The sequence below is a fragment of the Acanthochromis polyacanthus genome, chromosome 6 (genome assembly GCF_021347895.1).
Source record: "Acanthochromis polyacanthus isolate Apoly-LR-REF ecotype Palm Island chromosome 6, KAUST_Apoly_ChrSc, whole genome shotgun sequence".
In the NCBI taxonomy this organism is placed as follows: domain Eukaryota; kingdom Metazoa; phylum Chordata; class Actinopteri; family Pomacentridae; genus Acanthochromis; species Acanthochromis polyacanthus.
The window spans coordinates 39,234,714-39,247,509 of NC_067118.1; the positions used below are offsets into that span (position 1 = coordinate 39,234,714).

At 44.2% G+C, this 12,796-nt stretch overlaps 1 protein-coding gene across 1 annotated transcript in view; it reads left to right on the forward strand.

Moving 5' to 3' along the window:
* The window catches only part of samd11 (sterile alpha motif domain containing 11), a 65,683-nt gene that overhangs the window by 35,561 nt on the left and 17,326 nt on the right, over positions 1-12,796 (forward strand). Inside the window, 3 exon segments of the mRNA XM_051949122.1 lie at positions 3,665-3,768; positions 3,770-3,830; positions 12,487-12,640. Of these exon segments, the coding sequence (XP_051805082.1) occupies positions 3,665-3,768; positions 3,770-3,830; positions 12,487-12,640 (319 nt within the window).

The following is a 12,796-nucleotide window of genomic DNA, read 5'->3' on the forward strand; positions in this document are numbered from 1 at the left end:
CCAGACACCTGTGATTATTAAATTATTTGTTCCTTTGTAGACACTCTGTGATCTGGAAGTTGTAATGTTTAAATGATAAACTGAGGCATAAAATTGCTGAAATTGAACTTATTTTTCTGAAGATATTTCAGGTAGTTGATGTTTTGTAAAAAGATAATTGCAAACAAAGGAAAATTTGGAGCTGTTGTTATTTATAAATTATTATGCAGTGATCTTACTGTTCCACTTCAGATCAAATTTGGCTGAATGTGGCCCCTGAACCAAAATGAGTTTGACACCTCTGCATTAGAGGAAGTTACTAAAGGGTTATTTCACACATTTTACCAAAGCATAGCTCCTATGTTTTAGTTTTCTGCAGAATTCTGTCAGAGATCCTGCTGCTGCTTTCATAACATTAGATATTTTTGGTGCCATCTGAAAAAAAAACTTCCCTTTCTTCTCGCGTGTGGAGCCTGAATTACTCAGGCAGCCTACAGGCGTAACTTTCAGCCATTTCTGTTGGAGATAAATGAAAACTGATTTGAGCGAACTGATCCTCTCACAGGAAAACAGAGCACGGGCGAGTTTCCTGTCTGCTTTCTTCCAAACCCACAGAAATATCCGTAGCCGCACATGCCCGCTGTAAACATACACTTTCTCCGGTTGCTCTCCGGGCGAAATTAGCACAGCATAAATGATGGACCTTGACAAGGCACACCTTGGCAAGACAATGCCCCTTCTGTAGAGCTGCAATCCGGTCGCTATCCTCTATTATTCATATCTCCCTCGTGTGGTGTGAAACCGGGCGCCCGGCATGGAGTCGGCACAGCCACCGAGTCCGTCCCTCTGGGCTCCCGAGGAAGACTTCCTGACTGATGCATTATACAGCAGCAAAGCCAAGGGCAGCTCACCACACGTCCAGCATTATCTCTGCAGACACACCAACAACACACATGCACACACCCTTATTATTATTACTGGATATGCTAGTGAAATGTTACTGTAGGATTTTACATTTGTCCAACATTTAGACGAAAGAAAGACAAGTAAATCTGCAGCTGGAGGTGTGTGGAGCCCAGCATGAGTCCAGCTTTGACCTTTAACCACTGGGTGACCTCTGACTGACATCAGAGCCGCCTGGAGCCTCTTCCTCTTTCTCTGTGTATAGAAGCACTCATTCCTGGCCATTATCGTCTTACTTAGTCACAACCCCGCTTCTGAAAGATGCATGGGTTTGTTATTGGTTGGGAAGAGCGCGTGCGTGTTTATAAGTCTGTTTGTGTACTCAGGCTTGGCTTCCTTTTAAGGCAAATGGGGCTTGTGTGTTGTTATTTTGACTTTCTTCGTGCCTCTCTGAGTATGCGCGGTTAGTTTCTCTGGCTTTTAACCCCCCTGTTGTCCTCATTTACAGGCAGCAAGAAACTTTGTTTCCTTGTCTGAAAAAAAAATCCAAAAATTTCAAAAGATTTGCTAAACTTTCAGGAAGAAAATTCCAATAATTCCTAAAAAATTTTCCTTGAATGTTTTATTTTAAAAAAATCCCCCAAACTTGGCAAGAAAATTTCTTGTAAATATTTTTTTTAAATGAGTAAAAATATAAAAAAAATTCTAAAAAATATCTAAAATGATTACATATATATCAGTAAAACTTCTAATGTTTTCTTTAAGAACATTCACAAAAAAATCAACCAAATCCAGCGAAATTCGCTGGATTTTGGTTGATTTTCCACCAAAAATTGCTCAAAGATTTCCCAAAAATGTTGAAGATGTGGACATCAAAAGTTTCACTGTGAAAATATGTATTTATTCCAACATTTTCAAACTTTAAAACGGGTCAATTTTGACCCGCAGGACGACACAAGGGTTAAATCAAACAGCCTCCGTATACGCCTTCCATATATTCTTCCCTTTGCTGCATATTCACATAAGCAAGGCGGATAAAGAAGTGTGTGTGTGAAGTGTGTGTGTGTGTGTGTGTGTGTGTGTGTGTGCGCAGGCTGCTGTCCACAGAGGAGCATTTAAGCCATTTCAAAAACACTGCTGATCCTGAGTCTTAACCTTGAGCTCTGTCCACACCCAAGGCCTGACTCGGCACCTGTGTGCGTGTGCGTTGGTGTCTGTGCGTTATCTACTGTGTGTTATCTTCTTGCCTCCGAGCCTGGCGACAGACGCTATCCTTTAATGACTAATGCAGACGGAGAAATGGACTAAAAGAGAGGCGGAGAGGGTAGCGGACCGACGGAGCCGGAGAGAGATCGGATGCCGCTGCTGCGTAAATGATGTCTGTTTTTTCTTTCAGCTGCAAAGTCGGCACCCCCTGCTGTGTTTAGAGAGCAGGAAAAGTTAGACAGGCACAGACTGGTTGCACACACACACACACACACACACACGCACACACAAACACATCCACTTGGAGGACCTTGGGTGGATTAGCTGGAGCTTGGCAGTGGAGACAGAGATGCTGCGTGTTCGCTTCCTCCCTCACCACCTCCACCCCACCTCCGCTCCTCAGCGCCACTCCTGCTCGCCTGCCCGGGGCCAGACTCAGGTTTCAATAAGGAGGAGGGTGGTAAAAATAACCCCTGCTTTCCTTCGCCTCCTCCTCCTCCTCTGTCTCCCTCTTCTAACTCCCTAACCACCTCCCATATCCCCCACCACCCTTACCTTAGATCATGTTACTATTGACAGAGAGGGGGAGGAGGGAGGTCAGAGAGAGAGAGATTAAGTATGGGGACTGACAGCTAGATAGATATCATACACCACATCGTCTTCACAACACCTTAAACACAGCACAGGAGCTACACACACACACACACACACACACACACACACACACACACACACACACACACACACACACACACAGAGCGGTGGAAGTGTTTGTGCTCTTTTGGGGTTTTCTTTTTGTAGTTGGTATCACATACGGTCAAAATTTAGTATTGCAAAACAACTCTGCTTCTGACCTTGCAGCATTTGCATGGATGCTGCTGTGCTTTGTGGAACCGTGAGTTCACAACGGGGTCAGGCTCAGGGCATTAACAATGCATGGGTAAATGTGTGCAGCTTTATGTGTCGAGGCTTCCAGGCCATCAGTGTCATGTACGTAACGACTGATCTGTGTAAAAGTACGTCCTCCGGCTGACGTTTCACTAAGGTTGGTTTGACTACAAAAGCAGTAAACGTCATCAAAATGCAAGTTTGTAATGTTTTAAGACTTAATTATCCTAAAAATGAATCTGTTTTCAGTCCAAAACCCCAAATGTGACAGAAAAACATTCGCTCCTTTCCCATTTTCGGTATTAATATGCAAAAAATGCAAGATGGCTCCTGGACAGCAGTGAACGAGTTCTCCATTGAGAAAAAGTCAGACTGACTAGTATTAAATTTAGTTCTTATCTTGTCTGTTTTAGAGTGAACTGCCTGAATGATAATCAGCAGGATTTGATGTTTGATTTATGATGTCTTGAAATCAAAAAATGTTCTGAATGTGGGTCCTGTTTGCTATTTGGAGCCACAGATGAGTTGAAGCTTCAGTAGTGAATGATGCTCACAGACACGACCGACAAGGAAATACATGTGAACATCACAATCACGGGCTGAAAATCTAGTTTACTGTACAAGACAAAGATAACAAGTTAATACCATCATTTTAGAGCTCTGATAAATGCTTCCCTTCTCTCTTCAGAAAACTCCCAGAGCCCGGTGGTGGAGGCGGGCAGCAGTCACAGCCACATGAGCCCTGAGGAGCACTACAGACGCATGATGTCAGCGCTCAGCGAGCAGGGGTCCTAACGAGGAGCAGCAGCAACGCCTCTACCAGCTAGCAAGCAGCATGGGTCTGCCCGGCCACGGTCAGTCCACAGGCTCTGGATCTGTGTGTGTGTGTGTGTAGACATCATCATCATTATTAAGGATGTCCGATATTGGCTTTTTTGGCCAATAACCGATATGCCGATATTGCTCAACTCTCAATTTCCGATTCCGATATCAACCGATGCTGATATATGTGTGGGATGTTCAATTAATTTTAGGTAACATCACATATATCCTGCCGAGGAAATTAACACATCATGACTAATTTTATTGTGACGCCCCATTGGATGCTTTCTCAAAAAATATTAAAAAAACAACAAAAGAAACGAGACACAAAAGACAAAAAAACAAAAGAACCGGACACACGAGAAAAACAACCAAAATGACAAAACAACACAACAGACCAAAACGAGACATAAAACGACAAAAACAAGACTCAAAATGGCAAAACTGAGACACAAAATGACCAAAACGAAACCTAAAATGACAGAAATGAAGCAGAAAATGACAAAAACTAGACACAATTTAATTGCCCCTCAGGGATAAATAAAGTGTTATCTGAATTGCAGCAAGGCTTTCCAAATGTAAGCATCATCTGTGCAAATAAGAAAACTACTTAAGTTATGGAAAAAATGCCAATTTAAAAAAAATTGTCTGACACAACAGTTCACATCCCTTCCTCCTACTGTGAACAAATGCCATCGAAATCCAGGCATTGTTTTATCGCTTTTCATGATAGGCAAAAAAAACCAATAACGATATTGACCGATATTACATTTTTAGGCCGATATCGGGCAGATAATATCAGACATCCCTAATCATTATCAGAATAATAACACAGGGCTGGGTGACATAGGTGAAAACTTTGTATCGGTTGATATTTGTTTTTAATGACCTATTTTTTCAATAAAAACCCAGCAGATAAGAGACAGTTGGCAGAGCCATTGTAATCCACCTATTAAGGTGCACAGGTGATAATTTTAATATTCCACAGCAATAAAAATAGCCACCATATTAAGGTTAAGGCCCAGAGTACCTGGTTGCCCTGGCATTAGTCCCTCAGCCCTCAAAGCAGGCCTCAGGTGGAGGTGGTTGTCTTTATATCCTGAAGTCCATCTCAGAGGGGCAACTATTGGTTCCTCCAGTAGAGGAGGTCTACCTGCATGGATGGACGGCAGACGAGCACACCTCATGAGACCTGCATGGAAGTCAAGAGTGAGAGCAACAGAGAGTAGCACACTCCTTTATCAAAGTTTGACCGACAGTTTAGGAAGCAGGGAGCTCAACCTAGGGTTTGTTCATGCAACTGAGCTTCACGTTTTCATTATTTGCTTTCATGGCTTTTGATGCATTTAACCCTCGTGTCGTCCTGCGGGTCAAAATTTTAATGTTTGAAAATGTGGGTAAAAATTATGTTTTCACAGAGAAACTTCTGATGTCCACATTTTCAACATTTTGGGAAATTTCTGAACATTTTTTGGTGGGAAAAAAGAAATGTTAAAAATGTTTCTTTAACAACATTCACATAAAAATCAACCAAAATCCAGCAAATTTGTATGTAATCACTTTAGATATTTTTCACGGGGGTTTTTGGAAGATTTTTACTAATTTTTTGAAAATATCTCCAAGAAATTTCTTGCCAAATTTGGGGGATTTTAAAAAAATCTTTAAAGGGAAACTTTCAGGAATTATTGGAATTTTCTTCTCAAAGGTTTTGCAAATGTTCAGAAATTTGGGGAATTTTTTCCTGAATTTTTGGATTTTTTTTCAGACAAGGTAACAATATTTTTTTGCTGCCCGTAAATGAAGCCAACAGGAGGGTTAAAGGAAACTATTAACATTCCATTGAATGATAAATACGTCCAAACATATCGGCATCATTTTATCACCCAGGCCTAATACAACGAACGTACCTCAGTGCAGTTAAAATTCTACATGATGTTTCCTACTCTATCAGTAAGAACCCACTCCTGAAAGATCCAGATGTATTTTCCCTTAGTTTTTTTTGTTAAGTAACTTGAGATTTACCTCAGACTAAAAGAATTTCCTTCTGAGGCACGTCACCAGCTCCTAGAAAAAAACACCCCTTTTCTCATCACCTGTCACCAAGTCGCTGAGGTGCAGTGCTGCTTTGTAACCCCAGAGTGTAGCGCTGTGTTCAGAGCACCATGTTAAGGTGTGCCACATTGCTGCCATTGTAAAACCCCAGCCATGGAGACGGCTGACATTTCTATTTGCGGTGCTTGCCCACCCAGTGTCAAAGTGTCACTCAGGGTGATTTCTGACCACCCTGACTCTCCGTTGTTAACAACACCCACAAGCCTTCAAATGCATCAACGGCGTGATTGATCCGAGAGCTCTCATTGGCTGCCTGCCAACCCTCTAAATCTCCCAACACCCCGGAAACCACCAGCGTGTCACACGTTTACTCAGATTCTACAGACATAAATTTACTGGTTTTAGCTTGAGAGAATTGTAGTTTGACGGAGGGAAAAAAGAAAATGAGAAAAGTTTCCTCGTTTGGGTTTTATAAGTTGGCTTTATGTTCATTTCACTGTGTCGGCCATTAAATGTTAACCTTTTTCTCACATTTTTCTAAAGAATGTAACATTAAGTCCTACCAGTCTTTATGAGCTCCTTCGCAGTAGCATAAATCCAATCGATGCTCCGGCTGAATTGTAGTTTGAGCTACTTTTATTTTTATTTGATTAGTAATGATTTTTAATTGCTGGCTGCAAATCTAGGGGGCGAAGCCTATAAATGCTTTAATTGCCTTTTCCCCGTGTCTTAGAGGAGTTGGAGGCAAAATGCAGTGCATTGTGGGAGTTTTTTACGGCCCAGGGCTCAGTCTGATCGCTGGCTTCCTTTCCCAGAAGCCTCGTCGGTTTTGAGGCAGGCGTTCTGGCGAAGTACAGACGCAGACTCGCTGCCTTTCTTCACTTCCACATTCCAAATCGTTTGATAGTTTCCACACAATCCTTTATTCTGAACACGTGCATTCTTCTTCCAAGGCACACTTAAAAGTCGTCTACGTGCAAAAGAAGAAGAAGCAAGCAAGAGACACCAGGAATAGGAGTAAAAAAACAAAAAAACCTGAAGAGAAGAATGGTCAAAGGAGATGACGAAGGAGAAGAGATGAGAGAAGAGTGCATAAATAACTCCTCCTGGAGCAAAAATAAGAAAAAACATCCATATATACAAGTTTACAGTTTGTTTGTCACACTCTTAAATTCAACTACCGTTAAAATCACAACTTCCTGGTAAGAATTTCTTACCTCTAAGTGGCTGAGGACCCATGGGCGCCTCAGCAGCGCCCGCCACGCCTGCTAATATTCCTTCCTGCCGCACCTGGCAGCTTCCTCTATTTGCAGGTTTATTTTCCAAACGGATTATCACACTACCTGCACACCCTCCCTCCCCTCTCTCCAATTAACGGGTGGCGCTCGTTAAGAAACTGACACTCAGACATCAGCAGTGTAAGAGTTGGGACGGAGGGATGGCTGTTTTGTCTCTGGAGAGGCTGACGTGAATCATTTCAGCGAGAGCCCCTTGACATTGACCTGGTCTCCGATGGGGCCCCCTGTGACCCGCTCCTCCCCTCCCTTCCTCCCTCCCTCCCCCCCAGGGCCCCTCATCCTTCCTATACATCTCCCTCTCAAGCTTGCTTTTATACCCCCTCCCCGCTTCCACCTCCTTTTCCTTACCGCCAACTCTCCCTTTAGCCTTGGTCCCCGCAGAGCATCCTTTCATGTGTTTGAAGTGCAGGGCACAGAAAATGAAAGTGTGTGTGCGTGAAAGAGGCGGGGGTGAAGAGGAACTCGGTGTGCATGTTGCCTCGGTGTGTGCGTGGATGTGTTGGTGCAAGGTGTTGTTTGAGAGGCTCTCCCTGGACCTGATGGGCAAAAGAAGAGTCGGGGAAAAAGGAGTGGAGGGGCTGAAGTTGGGGGGGCGGAGGTGGAGGGGGCGGCGGGGTTGTAGAAATGGCCAGGAGGGCTTTCCCTCCCTCTTCATATGATGAAAGGAGAGCGAGGGGAGGGAGAAAAGAAAATGAGAGGTGGGGGTAGAGATCCAGATGAAAGTGGAAGGAGGGGTGGGATGGAGGGTGCGTTCGTCTGTTTTGTCTCCTGCAGTTCAGGCGGCATTGAAACACGGAGCTGTACGCAGCATCTCTTTAGCACCGGCCCCAAAAAGTAGAAAACTCAAGCAGACGATTGGTCAGAGGACAAAGACGTTCAGTGTGACAGACTCGCCTCATATTTACAGCTTGCGTGAGCCGGTGATACTCGGTAAATGCCTTTTCCTGAAAAGATGCTTAATTTTCTGGTGTATGGTGCGCTTTAGCGGATGGATGTTGGCTTTTGTGTACCTGCCAGTCCACCAAATCCATCATGAGGCCGGCCAAGCTGTATCAGCAAAGCGCTCCCCTGCATTCTCGCGCTGAGGAAAACCCGGCTTAACTGAGGGGATTTAGGCCCAACTCCAGGAACGACGGTGGGGAGAAAAATGGGGTGGCACAAAAGAGGGATAAGTGGAATGGGCCCGAATTCCCAAAATAAGTAAGTGTTTGTGTGTCCTCAATTAGGACTCTAATTTGTAGTCAGAGGGACTCTCCTCTTGTGTTCCAGCAGCTGCATCACGAGACAAGAGTTTGAGAGGAGAAAACTGTGAGTCCGAGTGCTGTGGACTCACACAGAAGGGTAGAGCCCCAGGTGACCCGGCTGCTCTCGGTTTACATGAAAGAGAATTAGAGAGAGGGGCGGCGAGAGAGCAGAATATGAACCCAACGTTCAAGAGAAGCATCGACGGGATAAATAGAGAAATGGAAGAAATAATAGAAACCATCAAAACAAATGAAGCATTTCTACAGGTTATTCTAGAGACATAAGAACTCCAAAACACCAAACATGGCAGGTATACGACACGTGTTGCCCCCAAAAATCATGTTATCCTGATGCAAGTGGGGGAAAAGTCCTATTATTAACCTTATTTGGAGCAAATCGCCAAACTTTTAAGGGTTTCTTTTCATCCGATTTGATTTATAATTCTATATATGCAGTTTTTATGTCCCAGTGTCCATTGAAATTGCAGATGTGGCTCTCTCCTCTTCATTTAGAGGCCTGGGCTTGTTAGCCCAGAATCACTGCCTGGAGGTGTTTTACCAAGATGACTCCAGAGAGGCGAGACTTGCCTATAAGGACTTTAGCTCGACAGCTTGTATTGTCTGGATTTAAAGGAGCACTTCATCAATTTTACCTGTCAAATTTAAGGCCATGGCTGCCATTGAGAGCTCACATCTTGGGTTGTTAGAGCAGATTTTTATGTTTTTCAACTAAATATCTGCAATTAAATCAAATTAAATGAGCAGAACTTAGTAATGAGAAGGCAAAAGACTATATTTTAGTATTTCAAATGACAAAATACAACCCGTTGCGCTTCACCTGCCCGCCAGCGGGACGCTTTGAGATCTGCATAAGCATTTCCTTAAATGTCTGAAGGTGCAAACGCGATTATACAAACACTATACACCCATGGAAAGCTTAGATTCTCATGAATCCGCCGGTATAAACCACTTTCAGAAGTGATTACCACAGCGGGTAATATAAACACATTTCTCCAACAAACAACAAATAACGTAAACAGCACAACTCACCTTTGAAGGCTCAAAACTAGTCACAGATGAAAATATTCCACAAAAAACGGCCATAATCCAACCTTGGACATCCAGACGAAACAAGCCAGTAAAATATTTTGTCCAAAACATGTCTTGAAATCAGTAAACAATCCACTAATAGCTAGTTTTCGTGAACGTGCACCTCGCGCTGAGCAAGCGGTGTATAGAGAATGGATGGATGGATATTAGTGAACTTCAGCAGAAATTTCAGGCGGAATTGACTGCGGTGTATAGGGCTACTTAAATAAATCTGTAAATGAGGGGAAAAATTTTGTTTTGTTCACGGCTTTGGTCATTTGGGGTCTGTTGATGAAATCTGGACGCATAATCTCAGAATATTTACAATCCTGGACACATCCCCTGGACAAAGTCTGTTTACTAACAACAAAGAACTCCTCAGCCTGCTTAAAAGCTGCTCGACAGGCTGCTTGTGAGGAGTTTAAAAGGTGTCAGGGTTTATAAGGCAGAGTGTAGCCCAAGGCATGATGGGAAGTATAGAATCTAGTGACTGGGATTCTGTCTTGTGACTTAACCTTCTGAATCCCAAGCAGTTTGTCAGCGTTTTTTAACTCCTGTCACCACATTTTCATTGTAATATAAAGCTCCGCACCTCTATGAAAACAGCACAACAATGGGTAGAAGTAGAGAGAAATAAAACGTGTCTTCTCTGCAGTAGAACGGCTTTAATGTCACAAAAAAGAGAGAAAAACATAGAATCAACAAGCACCACATTTTGCCAAGCACCCACAGGTGTTACCAATAGTTGAAAAAATGGTTTCTCACATTTCTGCTTTGATTTTTAACTTGTTTTGTGTAAAACACTGCCTGCAGTTCAGCCAAAAAGTCCCAGAATTTTAGTTTTTCGACTGCTGGTTGTAGCTGGGTTAGCCACAGCTTCCACTGAGGATTATAGGATTTTATTTATTTATTTTACAGAATCTGATTAGAGCAAATGTTTTTTGAGACTAAAGCATCCTGATTTTAAGTGTAGATGTTCTGTTGCACTGGGGAGTAGTTTTGTACAGAATCCTGTGGGTGCAAATGGTGGATTTTGAGGACATTTTAAAATTACGAATGCAGGAAAAAGTGATTTTGATGGAAAATCATGATTTTAAGCTCGCATTCGGTTCCTTTCTCTAGATGAAACCCACAGTTGCACATGATAAGTTCAAGGACCGTTGGAAAGCAGAAATTCTGGGTGATTGTTTCTGCTTTTCCAGACTCCAGCTAAGATAACAAGCCTTTCAAATCTGCCGGTGGGCTTTTGGAGTTCAGAGGTCTGAAGCCAAAAGTTACGGCGTCTTCTATGTTTAGCACCGAGGCGGCAGGATGCTCCGGATGTCTTTGCCTCTGCAGCATCGATTCTAACCGTCTTTTTTTCCTTTTTAATTATTTTTTTAATCTGTCGCTTGGAAGTTATGGAAGTGCAATGCTAAAAACTGCTGAAGCACTCCTTTAACTGTCATAGACAAATAATTGGTGACATGGAAATGTGACCATAGGAAACTCATGGGGATCAACGCTTCCGCCGTGTCACCGCTGCACCACGTATGCAAGCGCACAGCAGTCTGTGTGTGAGTGTGTGCGTGCATGCTCTGGGGCTTCACTTCCCTCTGATCCCTCCCTTATCTCTCACAGCCTCCCACCACCACCACCACCACCCTCACACACACACACACACAGACAGCAACACACACACACCCGCCCTTGTCTGCCGCCAGCCGAGTCCCCTGCGGCCTGGCGCAGCAAACAGATCGATACACCGGAGCTAGGCCGCATTAATATCTGTCGCTTCACCCCCCCACCCCGGCGCCCGCTCAACGGCTCCGGCTGCACACACACACACACACACACAGACACGCACACGCATAAAACACGCACACATCCACACAAACACACACAGCCGGGCACGACACGCTAGCACCTAAATCACGCAGACACACAGAAACACACATCACACCCGTACCGGCGGCGGAAATGGCCCCTAGCTCCCAAGGGATCTGTCTAATTAAAAAAAAGGGTGGTGGAGGGTTGAGCTGGGAGGTGGAGGGGAGTGGGGGGGGGAGATAGATTGAAGCGGGAGAGCGAGAGGGAGGAGAGAGAGAGAGAGGGAGGAGAGAGAGCAGGATGGATTTTTCTCTCATTAGAAGCCATGTCTCCTGGTGTGGCCTGGCCTGGCTGATAATGATGAGCCCTCTTCTCCTGCGAGGGCGAGAGAGAACCGGGGTTGCTGGGAAAAAGGGAGAGCGAGGATGAGCGAAGAAAGAGATGGAATGAGGCGAGCGGTCGAGGGCAGGAGGTGGAGGAAGAGGGCAGGCAGAGATAGAGGGGATGGTAGGTGGGGAGGGGTGGAAACGCCGCGTGGCCGGCCGTGTGAAGTCGCTTCTTTTTTTTTTGTTTTGACCGATTCGTACTAAAAGAAAACACACCGCATGTTGTTTGTTTTGAAAACATTATCACAGAAGTCATAATTTCTCTCTTTTTCAAATTTTATCTCAGATCCACCTGTTTATTTTATTCTCACGTTTGCTCGAAAGCAGTCAGCTCACTTCCAAAAGCGTGGCAGATGGGTTTAAACACTGTGTGCTAATTTCATACACCTCTGCCAAAATGTGTGTTTGGTTTATCTTTGTGTGTTCACATACATCCGGGTGTCTGCAAGACCATTTTCAGGATTAATGTGAGGAACGATGCGAGTTTTAAAATGACTTATTGGGTGTTTTTATGAGCCTCACATCCATCACTACAGGACAATAAATATCTTTTAACAGTGCTTTACTTCCTTCTACTACTGCTAATCCTGTAGCATGGAGCTAGGGTTCATGTAAGAATTTAGTTTTTCTGTTCATATCTTTGCATAGACGTGATTCTAAACTTGTTTTTATCTCCTCCATCCTTCCCTACCCTCTGCTTCCTTTCTCTGAGTCCATCCTTTCTTTCATTTCTGTCCCTCATCACCTTCATCCTGCCTTCTTCTCATCTCTTTCCTTCGACTGTTTCCCCCTTCTTTGCTCCACATCCAGACATGCTGCGTGCTCGCCAGGAGGCGTTGGCTGCGGCGGTGAGGAATCCAGCGGCCTTAGAAGCTCACCTGCCCTCGGCGGGAAGCTCTTCTTCATCCAGCCAGAGACGCAAACAGGGTCTGCCGCAGCACCGGGACGCGCATTACCCCGACAGGTAAAACCGCAAGCAAGCAAACACCCCCGATCTCAGTGCTAAACCTCGCTGTAGTCGACTGTTGAAGCTGCAATCCGGCCCTGATTGCAGCACCGGAGTTATTCATCATCATTATTAAAAAAACCAACACCCACATCCTCCGCACACATGCGAGTT